At 38.4% G+C, this 20,243-nt stretch overlaps 1 protein-coding gene across 1 annotated transcript in view; it reads right to left on the bottom strand.

Moving 5' to 3' along the window:
- LOC110093570 (zinc finger CCCH domain-containing protein 3) overlaps positions 1-20,243 on the bottom strand; it is a 41,712-nt gene that overhangs the window by 9,444 nt on the left and 12,025 nt on the right. Inside the window, exon 3 of the mRNA XM_020818498.2 lies at positions 12,380-12,458. Coding sequence (XP_020674157.1) covers positions 12,380-12,458 — 79 coding nt within the window. The remainder of the gene's footprint in view (positions 1-12,379; positions 12,459-20,243) is intronic.

Raw genomic sequence — 20,243 nt, 5'->3', positions numbered from 1 at the left:
AAAAAATACATAGGGATATTAATAGTAGAATTAAAGTTGTATGGTTGAAGTGAAGGAATGCATCAAGCCTATTGTGTGAAGAAAAATACCCCTCAAACTTAAGGAAAATTTCTATAAGTTGGTGATGAGAACTGTAATACTTTATGGTCAATAATGTTAGCCATTAAAAGAGAAGCATAAAATTAAGTAAAGTGTTGTAAAGATCAGGATGCTCGGTGGATGAGTAGCTTCATTCTTAGAGACAGAATATGAAATAAGTATATATGTGAAATGGTTGGAGTATCTCCGGTGGTAAATAAGATTAGAGAGAACCGCATTAGATTGTTTGGCCACATAAAATGTCAGTCATCCAATGACCTAATAAAGAGACTAGATGCATTAGACCTGGCCTATGTTAAGAATGGAAGATCTATACCTAAGAAGGCTTTATTTTAATAATAATAAAAATGCTCATTATTTATTAGATTTAAAAAAGAATTTAATCTTAAAATAACACAATTGAGACAAAAAAATTCATGTAACCGACCCCACGTAGTGCGGTAAAGGCTTGATGTTGTTGTTGTTGTTATAAAATGAGGAACTAATAATGTTTATGTCTACTATAGTCCAACCAAAAGCTCCCCTATAATAGTACAACCAAAAGTTCTCTTATAAATCCTCAAAGCCCTCATAAATTTTTCTTCATATAAATCATCCAATTCAGATGATATTATTAAGGGCAAAGTTGATGATTTATCCAAGAAAGCATATTTAAGGTGCTTGGGTAAAACCTTTAATTTTACTTCAGAAGCAACAAATATTGATGTTTTCAAAAAAACTTCTATAGTTGATGAATCCAAGGGTTCAAACCTCTCCCTAAACACTCAAAGTGCAACTCCTAAAAAAGAGAACATCATTTTTAACATACTCAATCAATGCTTGCTCTATAGAATCCGTATCCAATATCTTAGCTAGATTGTCCATCACACAGCCATCCACCAAATCCATCTTAAAGTACTGCTAATCAAAAAAGCCATTAGAAAATTGCATGGATTTAAACATATTAAAAGTCATTTCTTGATATTGCACTCTTATGTCAAATGTTTTTTTTTGAACATCAATAATAACTCTACAAGTGACTAAGAAAGGCTTACCTTAGATGACTGGAATATCCTCTTCCCTCATATCTAGAACTAGGAAGTATGCAGGGAAGTTGAAATTATCTATGATAACCAAAACATCTTTTATAACCTCCCTAGGATAAGTAAGAGATCTATCAGGTAATTGAAGAGTCGTAGTGATGAGGACATCAAGACATGGAAAGTTTACTAGAGGCGTGAACGTCAATCTACGGCCACGATTACATCACTCTACTTTTGATTTTCATATTTATTATTGATGTATTATTTTTATTTTATGAAGTTTTATTATGTTTTTCCATTTTTTCCCTTACTTAAGGGCTTAGGTACGTGTAAGCCTAAGGGGCATTATAGTACTTTGTATTTTCTCCTTATATGGGCTATTTAAAGCCTCCCTCTTCTTCTTTGAGGGTTAATAAAAGAATTATAAGAAAATTCCTGCACATGTGTCATTGGAGAGTTGTGAGAGTTTTAGGAGAGAGCTTTGGAGAAATCCCTAGGGAGGGAAATCAGATCACCCACCAACCTTGGAGACGGCCGGGTTCGTGGTTCTTCTTCCTCTACCTTTCTTTCGTCCCTTTTACTTTCCCTTCCTCCTTCCCGATTAAGCCACCAACAACCCCATCCAGTTCCCTTTCCTCTTAGCCGTTAGATTCCCTAGCCACACTCCACCTCGCCACACTCCACCTCGCCGCCGGCCAAGTTCCCCACTGCAACCACCGGCCCACTTACCCTCTTCCCCACCCCACCTAGCCGTCGGCCACCCAAGATGATTTCATTAATTGGGTGACCCATCCGACCCCTCCACCTCCACCAAGCCTTAGCCTAGCCGCCAGTTTCACCCTCTTCCCCTTGCGTCTGATTTCCTAATTTCCACTTGATTACTTTCCTTTCTTGATTCGCTTCTCTTGGGAAAGTTATTTAATTTCAATCATTTAATTCAAATTTGAAATTTGAAACATTTCCTAAAATAGAATCCTATTGTAGGAAAGTTTCTAAAATCAAATCCAAATTGAATTTAAATTAGATTGGAATAAATCTACTTCTTTTAATTGGTGAATTCCATTTAAGTCTTAATACACTTGCTTAACTTCCCCAAACCTCACCATATGCCACCGGCCCCCTCTTGTATTCCTATGGAATTATTTCCAAAAGGCAAGCTCCCCTCTTGGTAATAATTTAAACCCTCTCTCTCTCTCTCTCTCTCTCTCTCTCTCTCTCTCTCTCTACCCACCACTCCTCTCTCTCCAATCCCCTTGATTTGTTTTCAAAGGAGAAACCTAATTCTTAGAAACTTTTAATCCCTTCCCCCTCCAACTTAATTTGGGGATCTAAGTAACTTGCCACCTAAGCAAGCAAATCAATATTCCTGCTGCTGTTCACGAATTCCCCCCTACAATTTTCCTTAGTTCACTACATCCAGAGATCGTGAAGTCTGAATTCTTTCCTCCAAAATACTGTTCAAAATTCTGGGCAAGTCGTGTGATCTGCCCAAGGATTCCTAGCCATATAAGCTGTTGTCTATGCTATTATAGTTCCTGTCTAGCTTTCCAGGATTGAGTAACTTGCTGTCCAGAATTTACTGGACATCTAGATGTGTTGTCCAAAAGTTCCTGCAGCCACCAACTGCTGCCCAACCTGGCCAGAAGGTTCCTAAGTGTTGTCTCCACACAGAACAGCCGTCAAACAGCTGTCCAAATTCCAGAATTTTTTCCTTACAGCTTTATTTCAAGTTTAATCTTGACAAAGGTGGACTTTTTTTCCTTCTCTCATTCCTTCATCGTTGATCCTTATGGTTTTAATTGAATCGTATAAGTCATACAACACTCCGCTAAAACCTAGTAAATGTAGGAGAGTTGAAGGAACCTCACATGCCTAATCTTATTGTTATATTAGGGATTTCTTGTTGAAACCCATTTCATATGCAACATCGGAAGTAATTGATTGTTATGTGGTTTTTACTTTTCGCAAGTAACTTGGCGTAAGATTGCGTTTACCATTTTTAATGTTTTATTTCATTGTTTAATTCATCATAAAGCTTAGTTAACTTGCTCTTAATCATCAAGCGTGCAAAATCTTTATCTAAATCATAATTTCATACATGTCCTACATCATCTGGTATCAGAGCATGGCTAGCATGGGTTACATGTGCTAGAAGTCATCCTAGGAGCTTACCTAACCTTTCTTATGTATTGTTGCATGCATATCATCATTTAACCTAGTTTAAGTTACTGTTATGCTTGCTATCCACATCATTCCTGCTCACATCTAGCGAATGTTAGGCTAGTTTCTTAGTGACAAAGTGTTGTCCCTTACACCTAATCTTTATTAGGTTTCACTTAGCGCTTCCCATGAACCCGATAGGACTTCGAAAGAAGTTAGATGACCTAGTTAACCTAGTGGGCTCTATAACTAAAACCATGATAGAGAAGCATGTTGACTCTCCCCACTCTAGGTATGTACCCCATTCGGTCAATCATGTTAGTCAAAAGATTACCCACTCAGCTTATCGTCTTAGTCCTGAGCCCAAGCCGCAACAACCTCACTTAGAGTCACATAACCGTCTGCCCACCTTTGATGGTTTCTCGAATCCTTACTACTTTGAGGAATGGATTAGACAGTCAGAAAACTATTTTGAATCACATGATATTCTTGAGTCCCACGGGGTTCGCATTGCTAAGGCTCGCCTAAACGGTCGTGCTCGTCAATTTTGGATAAGGGTAGAAGATCATAGAGAGTCTTATGGTGAATACCCTACTTCTGATTGGAAAGACATGAGCCGAGAACTTAAATTAAAATATCTCCTTCTCCCACCTCCACCTCCCCTTACCCCAACACCTAGTAATCTTCATCTAGAACACTACCCTGCCTCTTTTTTTGGAACAAATCATGGATATCACTGTGGTCAAGACCACCCATCCCCCTTAGTAACATCAGGGTTGTTGCCCCATTCTGTAGGTCCTCACCTAGCCTTGATGGTCGAACCTCTACTAGGTCTTCTGTTGGATCGGTCCCATATGACTCCCCATTTGGGCCGACTCCTAGCCATCCCAGTCCCCCTTGTCTGAGCACGAATCCTCTCTGTGTGGTGGATCTCGATTTACCTCACCTCATGGTGACTTGATCACCTTTCTATTTAATGTCAATTTTGAGGCTACCCAACCTTTAGCCTCCCCAGTCTTTGACCCTTCAAGTGTAATTTCAACAAAAAAAATGCATTACAAAGAAAAAGTCTCTTAAACCTGAAACTAAGTGCATCTATTTCGTGGATACCAATGATATTATTGATGACGATAACTTCTTTGAGGATGAAACTGAAGTGATTGAATTAGACTCCCAGCATGACTTAAACCCTGATTTAGGAGATTTAGAACATTTGGACATTGATACCTTAATCCATCTTGATCATAATCCCATCAAGGATATCCCATTGGATAAGGTCTGCCTAGATGATACTAATTTGATCCCGAAAGAAACAGATCTGACCTTGAGCATATTGAAATGGAATTCGAAAGATAGTAGTCTGAATTTGAATTATTCTGAGCCTAATTTGTAAAATGAGCATCCTTTTGTTTTATTGGATTCTATTTTAGGAGTTGCTCCTTTAGATTTACACTTGAAAGAGTGTGCCTATCTTGATTGGACATATCTCACCATTCTGCATACCAACTTTAATGTTAGAGTGAGTATTAGCTCATACTTTCATGTCACCTCTCTAACTGTTGTGCCCACATCTGTTCCAGACACTCTACCCCATCTTTTGAGTCTCATACCTGCTGGTGACTCCTTGGGTTATCTCATTATGGTTGTGAGTCAGGACCTATCGTCTTATCATGTTCCGGATTCCTCCGTTATTTCCTCCATATTCTTGTCCTTCCCTGTTAAGGACCATTTCTCTCCTAGTTGGATAATTTTGTTAGATTACCCTGCTGCCCCTAGGAGACTATCTATGACCCTAGTTGAAACTCTCTATGGGAATACACTTTTTGCTAAGGATGTCTTCATTGCTTCTCCTACACCCATTCCCTTAAACATAAAAATCTTATGTCCTCTCATTTTGTGACTGGTCCATCTTTATTCCTATCTATGTGTGCTTGTGAGTCAGTATTTGTGTGTGTCTATTTTCGTCAAAAATTTCCCTCCGTTTAAAACTTTGTGTGAGCTCTTAATCCATGTCAATCATCATGCACACCGAGTCTCTTGCATCCACATTAGCATTACATCTGCATGACTTACATAAGAAAATTGCATGCAAAATTGAGCAGAGCAACATTAATTATAAGCTTCTTGTTGATTTTAAACAAATATTTAAAACTATTGAGGTTGGTGACTCAGTGATGGCATGGACTCGTCCGGAACGGTTCCCACAAGGGACTTAAGAAATTACATGCCAAAAGTGTGGGGTCATTCAAAATAATCAAGAGAATCAATGACAATGCTTACGTGATGGGTCTGCATGCATAATTCAACATTAATCCCTCCTTTAACATAGAAGATCTAGTTGCCTATGAGGGTCTAGTGTTCAACCCGCCAAATCCACTTTAAAATGAGCCTTGTGTAACCCCACCTTGTGAGATCCCAAGCCTACCTCCACTCTCAAATATCCCCAAAACACCTATAGCGGAGAAGGTTGACATGATTCTAATTGATGACATCATATCCACAAAAGAAAATGGACGAACAAGGTATTTGATTAGGTGAAGAGGCAAGCCCAAGTCAGAGAACACTGAGTTAGAGCGCGAGGAGCTTCAGTAGATCGACCCAGACGCACTAGAGTTCTACGAGAGCACCCGGGACGTGTACTCGACAGAGTCGAGTTCTTTCCTACCTCGGGAGAATGATGAGGACATCAAGACATTGAAAGTTTACTAGAGGCGTGGTCGTCGATCTACGACCACGATTACATCGCTCTACTTTTAATTTTCATATTTATTATTAATGTAATATTTATATTTCATGAAGTTTTATTATGCTTTTCCATTTTTGCCCTTACTTAAGGGATTAGGTATGTGTAAGCCCAAGGGGCATTATAGTACTTTATATTTTCTCCTTGTATGGGCTATTTAAAGCCTCCCTCTTCTTCTTTGAAGGTTAATGAATGAATTATAAGAAAGTTCCTGCACATGTGTCTTTGGAGAGTTGTGAGAGTTGTAGGAGAGAGCTTTGGAGAAATCCCTAGGTAGTGGCGGATTGAGGGGGGGGGGGGAGGGCCACGGGGGGGGGGGGGGGGGGGGCCACGGGGGCACGTGCCCCCCCCCCTCGCAAATTTGAAAGCTATAGGCGATACTTCATATTCGCCCGACAAAGAAAAAAAACTAATTTTCTATGCTTACTCCAGGGATTCGCCTCCCATTCGACGGACGACTCAGTTGTTCCTCCGTATTTGCCCGGCTTGTTCGCGATTTGCCTCCCTAGCCAGCTTGTTCACGATTCGCCTCCCATTCGACGGACGACTCAGTTGCTCCTCCATATTTGCCTGGCTTGTTCGTGGCTTGTTCATGATTCGCCTCCCTAGCCGGCTTGTTCGACGGCCAATGCTCCGCCCATTCGCCTGGCTTGTTCGACGGCCAACGCTCCGATTGCGGACTGCTCGTGCTTGGTGCTCCAGATGAATCGCCTTCCATCGACGACGCGTTTGGCCCTCTGTTCGCTCCTCCTAGCCCTGACGAACGAAGCTTGAAGGGACGAGAAGACCGTCGAGAGCCCAAGGCGCCGACCTGTTCTCAGTTCTCTCCTCCGGTCCTCCCGCAATTACAACCTGAAGGTGTCGGTGATCAGAGTTCTCCTGAAAGAAATATCGTCAAATCTTTGTAAGTTTTTTAATCTTGTTTGAATGATCGTCTTTGTTCTAAGATCAAAATATTTCCTTAAAATTTTTTTTATTTTTGGTACCTAAATTGTTACATCAAAGTAGTAATATTTGTTTTTTTTAAGTTCTTCATTTGATCTGCCACACACTTAAAAGTTTATACTGGATCTACTTATTTTCTTTAATTTAGCTATGTGGAATAGTTGATTGGCTGCTGAGAAGTTTGTTAATAAGAATATTCTTATAAAAATTAGTTAGAATGAAATTTAAAAAACATTGAATTCTTTTATGAGTTATTCATGCACTAACCTTTTTATTATTTCTTTCAATGCATTCTTGTTGGATGTCAATATTATGATTGTGGATCTTATGTGTTAATTAACATAAGTCTTATAATTTGTAAAGTTCTTAACCGATTGTCGATTGATCTTACAAAATAATAACTAGGTTTTTGCCATGGAGAAATATTTTAAGAAGATTTCACAGAGTTCAAATGAAACAAACAAAAAAGATGAGGAGCAAAGTCAAAAAAGAATTCGCATGGAAATTGAATCATCAAGAAATCAAGAAGTAGATTTAGAGAACCTTCCATCTGATCTTGGTTTGTGAATTCCTATTTATGAATTTTCTCATAATATTCAAGATAAAGTTCGTCGAGCTCACTTGCAAAGAGGACCATTCCAACCTCGCATTCATGAATTTTCTAAAACCAAATTTGGGGCAAAGGATAGACGATTCAATGTTGTGTGGTTTGATAAATATTCTAATTGGTTAGAATACAACATATGCAAAGATAAGGCTTACTGTTTATATTGTTACCAATTTAAAGTAGCAGGTAGAGGAAATGAGGATGATGATGCATTCAATAAGAATGGATTTTCAAATTGGAAAATATCAAATAGATTTGAACTTCATGGTGGGAGTCATAATAGTGCGCACAATATTGCACGACAAAACTATGAAGACTTGATGAATCAAAGTCAACATATTGGTTTAATGTTTAAGAAGCAAACATATTATGCCACAACTGCATATCAGACTCGTCTAAATGCATTGGTTGATTGTGTGTGTTTTCTTTTAATGCAAGGGCTAGCTTTTAGAGCCCATGACAAGTCTGACGCATCCGGAAATCAAGGAAATTTTCTTCAACTGTTATAATTTTTAGCTGAACATAGCAATGAGATAAATAATGTGGTGCTAAAAAATGCTCCAGAAAATTTAAAGTTAACTGCACCAAAAGTTCAAAAGGATATCACCAGAGCTATATCGATTGCAATCACAGACTTCTTAAAGAAAGAAATTGGAGAAAATTACTTCTCTTTTGGTTGATGAAGCACGCGATATTTCCTCAAAAGAGCAAATAGCTATTGTGGTTCGATTCGTTAACGAAAAAGGTCAGGTTGTTGAATGTTTTCTAGGCATTATTCATATTCCTGATACAACGGCTATAAGTCTCAAAAAATTCATAGAAGAATTTCTTTCAACTTATGGTTTAAGTATATCCAAATTGCGTGGTCAAGGATATGATAAAGCAAGTAATATGAGTGGGGAGTTTAATGGGTTAAAGGCATTATTTCTCACTGAGAATAAGGCAGTACATTACATTAATTGCTTCTCACACCAGCTCCAATTAGCCTTAATATATGTTGCAAAAAATCATGTTCAAATTGCTCTCTTATTCTCAGTAATTTCAAATATGATGAATATTGCTGGGGTTTCATGCAAGCGACGTGACCAACTTCGAGATAAGCAACGGGAGAGAACTTTAATAATTACATAATGGAGAACTAGTAACTGGACAAGGGTTGAATTAAGAAATAACTCTCAAGCGGTCAGGTGATAGACGATGTGGATCACACTATGAATCAATTATTAGATTGATTACAATGCTCCCCTCAGTTATTAATATTCTAGAAGTTGTTGTTGAAGATGGTATCAATTCTGAACAAAAAGGTGAGGCTTTCGCATTATTAGGGACAATGCAATCATTCGAATTTTCATTATGTTTACTATTGATGAAGGATAAACTTGGTATAACTGCTGAGTTGTCACAAGCTTTGAAAAGAAAAGAACAGAACATTGTAAATGCCATGTCTTTGGTTCGAATATGTAAAAATAGGCTACAAGTTATGAGAGATAACAAATGGGAAGAGTTCATCATCAAGCTAACTTCTTTTTGTGAGCAACACAAAATAGATATTCCTGACATGAATGATAGATGGGTTGCTCGGGGACGGCCTCGTCGTAGAGCTCAAGATATGACAAATTTACATCACTTTAGAGTTGAAATTTTCTACACAGTTATGCAAGTTCAAGAGTTAAATAATCATTTTACAGGACGAATACTTAGTTACTTTTATCTATTGCCTGTTTGAATCCATCTAGATCTTTTTGTGCATTCAGTAAAGACAGATTAATTCGAATGACACATCTTTATCCATGTGATTTTACTCCTGTTGAGTTGAAAATTCTAGACAATCAGTTGGAAACTTATATCATGGATATGCAGTCAGATCCACAGTTTTCATTGTTAAAAGATATTGGACACCTTGCTGAGACAATGATACAGAACAATAAAGATATTTTATATCCTCTTGTTTTCAAGCTATTAAAACTCACTTTAGTTTTGTTGGCTGCAACAGCAAGAGTAGAAAGAGTATTTTCTGCAATGGCTATCATTAAAACTCGACTGCGAAATAGGATTGGAGATCAGTGGATGAATGATATTTTACTCGCATATATTGAGAAGGAAATATTGGATTGTATTGAAAATGATGGAATTGTTAATCTTTTTCAAAATATGAAGAGAAGACACAATAAATTGTAAGTATTTCTCATCTTATATTTAGTATTTAATCTTTTAAAAAAAAATTAAAACTGCCTATGTTGGTCCCAAGCCCGGATGCAAAAAAGTTGAGGGAAAATTTTTTTAAAGAATTTGTGCCCCCTCTAATAAATGTTTCTGGCTCCGCCACTGTCCCTAGGGAGGGAAATCGGATCACCCACCAACTTGGAAGACAGCCTGGTTCATGGTTCTTTTTCCTCTACCTTTCTTTCGTTCCATTTCCTTTCCCCTTAAGCCACTAACATCCCCATCCAAATTTTGCCGAATTCCCTAGCCACACTCCACCTCGTCGTCGGCCAAGTTCCCCACCACAACCACCGACCCACTTACCCTCTTCCCCACCCCACCTAGCCGCCGGCCACCCAAGATGGTTTCCTTAATTGGGTGACCTATCCGACCCCTCCACCTCCACCAAGCCCTAGCCTAGCCACAAGTTTCACCCTCTTCCCCTTGCCTCCGATTTCCTAATTTCCACTTGATTTCTTTCCTTTCTTGATTCTCTTCTCTTGGAAAAGTTATTTAATTTCAATAATTTAATTCAAATTTGAAATTTGAAATATTTCCTAAAATAGAATTCTATTTTAGGAAAATTTCTAAAATCAAATCCAAATTAAATTTAAATTAGATTGGAATAACTCTACTTCTTATAATTGGGGAATTCCATTTAAGTCTTAATACACTTGCTTAACTTCCCCAAACCTCTCCATATGTCGCCGGCCCCCTCTTGGATTCCTATGGAATTATTTCCAAAAGGCAAGCTCCTCTCTTGGGTAATAATTCAAAACCTCTCTCTCTCTCTCTACCCGCCCCTCCTCTCTCTCCAACCCTTGATTTGTTTCCAAAGGAGAAACCTAATTCTAGGAAACTTTCAATCCCTTCTACCTCCAATTTTAATTTGGGGATCTAAGTAACTTGCCACCTAAGCAAGCAAATCAAACCCAAGGATATTCCTACTGCTGTTCACGAATTCCCCCCCACCCCCTACAATTTTCCTTAGTTCACTGCATCCAGAGACCGTGAAGTCTGAATTTTTCTCCTCCAAAATACTGTTCAAATTTTTGGGCAAGTCCTGTGATCTGCCCAAGGATTCCTAGCAATACAAGCTGTTGTCCATGCTATTATAATTGTTGTCCAGTTTTCCAGGATTGAGTAACTTGCTATCAAGAATTTTCTGGACATAGAGATGTGCTGTCCAAAAGTTCCTGCAGCCACCAACTGCTGCCCAACCTGGCCGGAAGGTTCCTAAGTGCTGTCTCTACATAGAATAGCCATCAAACAGCTGTCCAAATTCCAAAATTTCTTCCTTACAGCTTTATTTCAAGTTTAATCTTGACAAAGGTGGACTTTTTTTTCCTTCTCTCATTCCTTCATCGTTGATCCTTATTTGTGGTTTTAATTGAATCATATAAGTCATGAAACACTCCGTTAAAGCCTAGTAAGTGTAGGAGAGTTCAGTGAGGGAACCTCACATGCCTAATCTTATTGTTAGATTAGGAATTTATTGTTGAAACCTATTTCATATGCAACGTCAGCAGTAATTGATTGTTATGTGGCTTTTACTTTTCGCAAGTAAATTGGCCTAAGCTTGTATTTACCGCTTTTTATGTTTTATTTTATTGTTTAATTCACCATAAAGCTTAGTTAATTTGCTCTTAATCATCAAGCGTGCAAAGCCCTTATCTAAATCATAATTTCATACATGTCCTACATCACGCAATGGTAGGTTGAACCTCTCATAGGTTTAATTTCTAAAGATGGAGAAGACAACAAATTAATACTAGCTCATAGAAACATAGTGCCTTATCAAAAAATCTATCCCCGGCGATGCAAGGAATGGTGAAACTACGTAGATCCTTTAACTTTTGTGTAAGTTTCTTTAAAATAAGAGCAACACTCTCAGTCAATGTCACAATCTCAAAATCACCAAACTTTATTTTCTTACTTGAAATGTTTTTTAATAAATTTTAAATAACTGAGCATTTGTTCAAGATCTTCAACAAATGAAATATTAAAAATATTCTTCTTGAACACCTCTAAAAATATAAAAATCTATTTATCTAAGTCTCTAAGAAAAGTTAAACTAATCATAAAAAAATGTAAAAATCTTATATATATATATATGTGTGTGTGTGTGTGTGTGTGTATAAATTAAAACATATGCTAGCAATTTTTATGCTCCATTATTTCATATCACACTTATAGATAAACCAATGTGCTTCTCTCACTATTCACATCTATTCACTTGTAAAATCACCTTCATAATTCTTTTAATATTGCACCTTATTCAGATGCCTGGACTATTCCTACTTGACACATTCTAATTAATAGTAGCGTTTACTTGATCATAGAAGTCGCATAGCTATCATTTGTAACGAAATGAAATTTTATATTATGTATTAAGCAGATATAGATATCTAACAAATACATCGAAATTGTTTAAGAGAATGAGAAAGGGTTATTATCTAAATAAATCAAATGGATTGTTAGCTTTGAACATGTGCAATGATAACTAAGAATCAAATGGCATGAACAGGCTTGCTTTATGCAAGTAAAGAAAAACAATCTTAGATTATCAAACAAAACAAAGTTTTTCTATAAAATACTTACCTGTTATAATCTGATTTGCATTTGTCTCATTTTGAGTAGGATGATAGTATTTGCATCTATCACCATATTTACAGCTTCCCTATAATATTGAAAACTTCCAATCAAAATAATAAAGATAAAGATAAGAAACCATGCTAAGAATTTCCAAAGTTCGGCAGGACTAGATGAATAAAAAATTAAGTACTAATGGGTATCCAGTGATACGAAGAGAAAAGGCATCCCGACACTCCCAAAGTACTAAAGGACATCATTCTTTGATAAGCACAGGTGCAGAAAACAATGTTTGTGCGCACCCCATGCTGTAAATCCTAAAGTCGACAATCTAACAAGAAAAACTGGGGAAGAAAATTGATTTGAACAAATGAAATGAGGCTTAGAGCTCATTTTGTAATCAGTGCAAAATGAAAAATATAATTAAATCACATAAAACAAAGATTGTGAATCCCATGCTGGAAGAAGATGGAGCTTCTCTGCAAGCCACATGTCCTTATTTTAGGCAGTTGGGTTTGGTAAAAACACAATTTAAGGAATTTACATGCTTCGTAATTATTTTGTATTTGATCTATAAAAATTTTCTTTTACGAGATAATTCATTTTATTTGCAAATTCAATGCTGAGTAAATGCAGTCAAATCTAACCTATTTACTTTTAAAGGGGCTTATTCACATTTAGGCTATTTGTATAAAACTCACTATACCATGGCCTTTTCATTAAAAAGTAAGTTTTAAAACTTCATGTAGAAACTGAAGGAAACAGGGAGATACAGGAAACTAAAGATAAAGAATTAGAGAGAAGTCTTATTATCCAGCCTATCATACAATGTCCTGTACCATCCTAATATATAGACCTGTGACTGTACGGTTCAAGAACAAGTGAACAAATGGAGTGGCTACACCTCATATCCTAATACAAATATAACATAAATGTATTAAGTTAAATCGGTCGGTTCCTTCAGTTTGTGACGTAGTTTATGAAAGCGAGGTGTAGATTAAGACTCTGTAAGTATGTCAGTCACTTGATCGATCGTACTTATTGGTAAGATGGATATTTTGTTTTGTTGTATGTGATCCCGTATAAATCCTTGGTCTATCTCGATATGTTTTGTGCGAGCGTGGAAGACCGGATTATTTGCGAGAGCAATGACGGAGGTGTTGTCGCAGTATACTTTTGTTGGATGATCTTGATTGATGTCGAAATCTTGAAGGAGCCGTCAAAGCCAGATAATATCAGACGTTAATGCCGCAAGCGCCCTATATTCAGATTCCGTGGAAGAGCGGGCTACCGTATGCTGCTTCTTAACTATCCAGGAAATAATTGTGTCACCCAGGAAAGAGCAGTAGCCGGATGTGGATTTACGGGAGATAGGATCACTCACCCAGTCGGCATCTAAAAAAGAAGTGAGAAGAAGGTTAGATTTTGTAATCAGGATGCCAAAGTTTAGCGTACCTTTGATATATCGAAGAAGACATTTCAGCATGTATATGTGTTGAGGTTGGGGGTTATGCATGTGTTGAGATAATTGATTGACACTGAAGGCAATGTCACGACGAGTTATTGTTAAATATTGTAACGAGCCCGTGAGACGCCTATAAAGGTTGTTGTCTTGGAGAAGAATGTCATTGTGAAAGACCTCCGGTAATTTGGTGCAGGTGGGATTGGCTAGAGAATTGCACTATAGAAGGTCGGCTTGTTGAAGAATTTTGGAAGCATATTTCGTCTGGGTAAGGAAGTACTGATGTGAAAGTCTAGTTATTTTTACACCAAGAAATTCATTGACCTCCCCTACATGTTTCATAGAGAACTCTTTGTTGAGTTTGGCTAGAATATCACGAATAGCCTCCTTGTTGTTCCTGGATATAAGTATGTCATCAACGTATACAAGCAGGTAGATACGAGTCTGGGCTTGACGGTACACTAGTAACGATGGATCCGATTGGCTGTGGGAGAAGCCGAGTGTTACCAGAAATTCCGTGAATGCGTTGTACCACTGGCGAGGAGCCTTTTTTAATCCGTAGATAGATTTGTGAAGACGGTATACGTGATCCGGGTTAATGTTGTCTTCGAACCCTCTCGGTTGAGCCATATATACAGTCTCAGAGAGGTGGCCGTGAAGGAATGCGTTTGCCACGTCTAGTTGCTGAACATGCCAATTATTATATAAGGAGACCGCAAGCAGTATTCTAATGGTTGGTAACTTTGTGACTGGGTTGAATGTTTCTGTATAATCCAGCCCATACTCTTGATGGTTGCCTTGGGCAATAAGTCTTGCCTTATGTTTAGCTATAGAACCATCTATATGAAATTTTGTCATGTACGTCCATTTGCAACCCAAGACTGAGACGTTTGGTGGAGGAGGAACTAAGCTCCATGTTCCTTGCTGTTGGAGAGCGAGGAATTCCATAGCCATGGCTTGACGCCATTCAGAATTATGGACAGCGTCATAGTAAGTCATTGGGTCCTGATTAGGATTAGAAGGTGTTTGTTTATGCAGCAGGTTTAGTCTGATGGGAGGTTTAAGAAAGCCCGTCTTGCTACGAGTTATCATGGGGTGAGAAGGTAAGTTAGCTTTGGCCACGGGCTGAGATGTTTCAAAAGGATTAGAAGATTCAGACATAGGGAGTTGAGATGGTGAACATGAGGGGGTACGGGTAGATGGATTAGTGTGGCATAGGTTGGGAGACTTAGTTGAGGTATTAGGTTGAAATGTGGACATAGGTGTAAGAAGGAGAGGGGACAGATCATCATGAGGTGTGGATTGAGAACCGACAGCTGCTGAGAATGGGAATGCTTGCTCGTTGAAAGTGGTATGCCCGGAGACAGTGATCTTATTATTAGAAGAATCAAGGCATTTGTAGCCTTTGTAAACATCCGAGTAACCAAGAAAGATGTGAGGTGTAGCTTTTGGCTAGAGTTTGTGTCTAGAATGCGACGGTGTAAGGGGAAAGCAAGCACACCCGAAGGTCTTGAGATGACGGTTTTCAGGTTTGATTTTGTGAAAGAGTTCAAAAGGAGATAGATCATTGAGAGTCTTAGAGGGCATTCTATTTATAAGGTAAGTCATAGTCAAAACAGCATCCGACCAATATAAGTATGGAATAGACGCCGTATGGAGTGTGCGAGTTGTCTCAGTGATGTGTCGGTGTTTTCGCTCAGCTAAACCGTTTTGCTCTGGAGTGTAGGGACACGATATCTGATGAAGAATACCATGAGAGCGAAGATAAGTGGCAAAGGCATGATTAACGTATTGAGTTCCGCCGTCAGTTCTTATTGTTTTAATCTTAGTTGACATGTACTTTTCTACTTGATTTTTAAAGTTAATGAACGTATCAAGAACTTCAGATTTCTGATGTAGGGGAAATAACCAAGTAAATCTAGAAAAGTCGTCAATGAAAATGACGTAGTATTTAAAACCTTAAATTGAAATCATGGGAGCAGGTGCCCAAACGTCGGAGTGAATAAGAGCTAGAGGGGTATCTTTATGATGTTTAGAAAGTTCAAATCTAAGTTTATAACATTTAGAGGTGGCACAAGAATTACAGTTAGCTGAATATTTGCCTAGATTGAGACTGGGGTTACAACGAGAAATCAAATAAAAAACATGTTTGTGCGAGTGTCCAAGTCTTTGGTGCCAAGACTCAGTCTACGATGTGGAGACGGCGAGCGCTTGGTGTTGAGTAGTTGTACAGGCCAGCTTTACATGGACCTCTGAATATAACTCTGTGAGTCTTCATGTCCTTCAAGACGAAAACAGATGGGTCAAAAACGATAGCTATATTGTTATCTTTGGTTAGTTGGGAGATGGAAAGTAAATTGAAATGAATAGCAAAAGTGTGCAAGATCTGAAATAGATTCAGCTTACGTGACGGGGTCGAGAGGATTCCCGACCTGGTGTTGGCAATGTTTACCAAGCTACCGTCACTAATTGTGATGTTGTCCGAGCCTTGATAGGGTTTGGAGATCCACAGGTTGTCCAGTTAATTCGTAAGATGTGTGGATGCCCCGGAATCCAAAAACCAGCTGGAGTCGGTGTTTTCGAAATTTGCCAGCAAAGCTGTGGTGGTTTGTTTGGACGAAGGAGTGTACTGAATATTCAGGCGGTGCCAGCATGATTGGGTCGAGTGACCCTTTTTGAGACAAATTTGATAGATGATAGACGCATTAGCCATGGTTCTAGATGAGCCATTGTTATTATAGGAAATTATGCCGCGAGATCTACGACCTCGTCCACGGTAAGTGAATAGTGCCGTGTTGAGATCGGGACTTGGATTGGACCTGGCAGCTTCGGTAGCAAGATTGAGCTCCTCACTTAGAAGGAGAGGATATAGTTGATCAATATGAATTGGTGTAAGCATGGTTCTTATTGCAGTTTTAAAGGATTGGTATGACGGAGGGAGACATTGAGAATGTAAAGGATTATGTCCTGTGTGTCAACGACAGAGCTGGCAGCGGCTATTTTGTCGACCAGAGACTTGATTTCGGTAAGGTATTGTATCATGGTGGAGTTCTTGAGGGAGATATTGTGAAGCTCATTCTTGAGTTGAATGACCTTAGAGCGGTTTGTAGATTGGAACTGAGTTTCAAGAGTTGTCCATATGACAGAGGTAATTTCAAGACAGATAACATAGGGTAGAACAGTCGGAGAAATGGTTGAACATATCAAAGCAGAAAGATTTTGATCTATAAGTAACCATTGAGAGAAAAGAGGGTAGGGCTTAGACGAACCGTCTTGATTTGTCAAAGTTTGAGCGGGAGGCGAGCAAGTTGGATCAAGAAAGCTTTGGAATCCATTTGCCCGGATGATTTTGAGAATTTGATATTTCCATAAAGAGTAATTCTCTGGAGTAAGCTGTATGGAGACGACGTGTTTGATGTTGGAAACGAGAAATTTCAGGGTGGAGGAGATGACCGGATCGGTGTCTCCATTGGTCGACTGAGATCGGCGATCTTCGACGGTAGAGGTGGCGAAATGAGCCATCGAACAAGACCGGAGACCTATTCTGATACCATGAGGAAACTAAGGAAACAGGGAGATACAGGAAAATAAAGATAAAGAATTAGAGAGGTCTTATTATCCAGCCTATCATACAATGTCCTGTACCGTCCTAATATATAGACCTGTGACTGTACGGTTCAAGAACAAGTGAACCAATGGAGTGGTTACACCTCATATCCTAGTACAAATATAACATAAATATATTAAGTTAAACCGGTTGATTCTAATACTTCACAAACAAGAAGAATACTATGCCCCTATTTTGCAAACCATTACAAGTAAATCATTCATTTCATAAAACCTTGTCTTAAATTCTTTAGCTTGTTAAAATCATATTACTACTATGAGAATCTATCATAAATTCTAGATTACCGCTAGATTTTTGTTATATGCCTCTAGTATATGAATTAGGCATTACTTGAGTAGTGATACCATGATTTAGAGGTCATTTGGTTTCCTAAAAAAACAATGCTAAGGGGTTTTTGGGTTAGAAGTTCTAAAGGTGTAAAATATTACAAATGCAGAGGTCTTGAAATTTTTTATGTTTAGTTGGATGAAAAAGAAATGCAAAGTAAATTAAATATAGGGGTTGTTTGGTTGCCTGAAAAGAAAATGCAGTGTAAAGTAAATGCAATTTAAAGTGATGTAGTGCACTATGAATACTTTGAGAGTGTTTGATTATCTGCAAAATAAACATAAGAGAATTATTTCTCTTGTTTGGTTAGGTAGAAACAAAGTAAAGTAAAATTGGTTTTGTTGTAATAATTTATTTTGACACCTCTAATTTGAGCCTGAGCTTAACTAATTAATTATGATGACTAGGACTTCATTTGGGACGATTTTCTTATTGCTTCTTAAAACAACTTTTCAGTTTAAAATTTTTAATTTTTACATTTATACTGAAAAAATGCTTTAAGAAGCAATAAAAAAATAATCCCAAACAAAATTTAAGTCTTTCTTTGGGACAAATTTCTTATTGCTTTCTAAAACAGCTTCTTACTACATAAAATTTTGTACCAAAGAATTACTTTAAGAAGCAGTAAGAAAGCCATCGGAAACAAAACCTAAAGCTTCATTTCGTACTACTTTTTAACTGCTTTTTAAAGCAGTTTTTTAGTACAAAATTTTTAATATTTATACTAAAAAACTGCTTTAAGAAGAAGTAAGAAAACCACCCTAAAAGAAGCCAAAATCCAAACTCTACTTGGAGCTTACCTCAGGTATTAAAATTGAAGCAAGCTTAGGACAATAGTCCACTACAAATTTGAGTTGAAGAAAACTTATGGTGGCTTCCTCTGCACAGAATGCCAAACATTAAATATTTAACTCTAGTCGACATAAAGCATTGAAATTAAATCATAATAGAGCCCAAAGCTTACTACAATCAGAAGATAGCAAGAGAATAATATGACTTAAATCACCCTCAATAATCTTAACCAAAATTTACAAAATGCTTTCAAGCATAATAAGAATACATAGATATGTCACACTACCGATCAAGCGGTAATTGAGCGACTTGACGAGACATGTCACACTAGATATGTCACACTACAATTTGGATTACCAAACGATTTCTAAACATGACATGTTTATAGTTGAATCGAGCGACTCGACGAGACGAATCCAACGAGCCCAAGATCGTCGAATTCCGATATCGTTAAGACCTTCAAATGTCTGACAAATAGTCCACGATCAAGGGATTCATTATCGATCGTCCATCTGAACCACTCCACCTTTGCCCTTGATCCTCCTATTTACGGGTCATACCATCCTCAAAAAAATATAAATTGCCCCTCATTTCTCTTAAGAGGGGACCCAAGCAAGAAGAAGAGAATGATAGGAGGGAACATAGCTATCAATGGCGCAAAATAGTGCGTGCCATGGCGCACGGCGCACCTACGGCGCCATGTTCATGGCAAGGCGCATGTGTTTAAAATAGCGCACGCTATTTGTGCCACATGTGAGCCATGGCGCATTGCGCACGGCACAAAATAGCGCTCCAAACTATTTTTAAATTTCAGTATACTTATGAATATTTTTTATATTTAAAAATATATCTATATTTTAAGATAAACGACTATTCATTGCCCTAATTTCATGAAAGATTTTCTGTTTGCTGCATCTGCCGAACACATCCTGCAATCCCTAAGTCGAAGTTGCTGAATCTGTCTCGAAGTCGAAGGTTTTCTGTTTTCAGTTTGCTGCATTCGCTGCTTCTGCCGAATCCAGCCGAATCTATCCCGAAGTTGAAGTCATTGTTTCCCCTGAATCATCCTGCAGAGCAGTGCTTCCGCCAAATCTGCCCCCTCCTCCATCTGTTCAAATAAAAAATCTTACTATCTGACTCTGATTTGCAACCTCCGTCTGTTCCACAAAGCTCTGTTGTTTTGCACGGCTATTTCTTACAAAAATTTACAACTTAACAGGTATGCTCGGTACCGCTAGGTACATGCTCGGTGCAGCTATGTATATGTTGGATACCGCTCGGTACCGCTATGCACTTGCTCAGTACCGCTAGGTACACGCTCGGTACTGCTAGGTACACGCTCGGTACCGCTAGGTACATGCATGATACCGCTCGATACTGCTATGTAAATGCTCGGTACATACTCGGTACCGCTAGGTTCACGCCCGGTACCGCTAGGTACATGCATGATACCGCTCGGTATCGCTATGTAAATGCTCGGTACATGCTCGGTACCGCTAGTTACATGCTTGGTACTGCTCGGTACATCTCGGTACCCCTCGATACATACTCGATACTGCTCGGTACAGCTAGGTACACGCTCTATACCGTTCGGTATCTTTCCATACAAACAAACTTCAAAATTACTAGGTCGAACCCCGAGAGGGGGCAGCGCCCCCTTGGAC

This window comes from Dendrobium catenatum, unplaced genomic scaffold, assembly GCF_001605985.2.
Source record: "Dendrobium catenatum unplaced genomic scaffold, ASM160598v2 fragScaff_scaffold_191, whole genome shotgun sequence".
Lineage (NCBI taxonomy): Eukaryota > Viridiplantae > Streptophyta > Magnoliopsida > Asparagales > Orchidaceae > Dendrobium > Dendrobium catenatum.
Note: the sequence above shows the minus strand (reverse complement) of the source record. Positions and strands in the feature narration are given on the sequence as shown.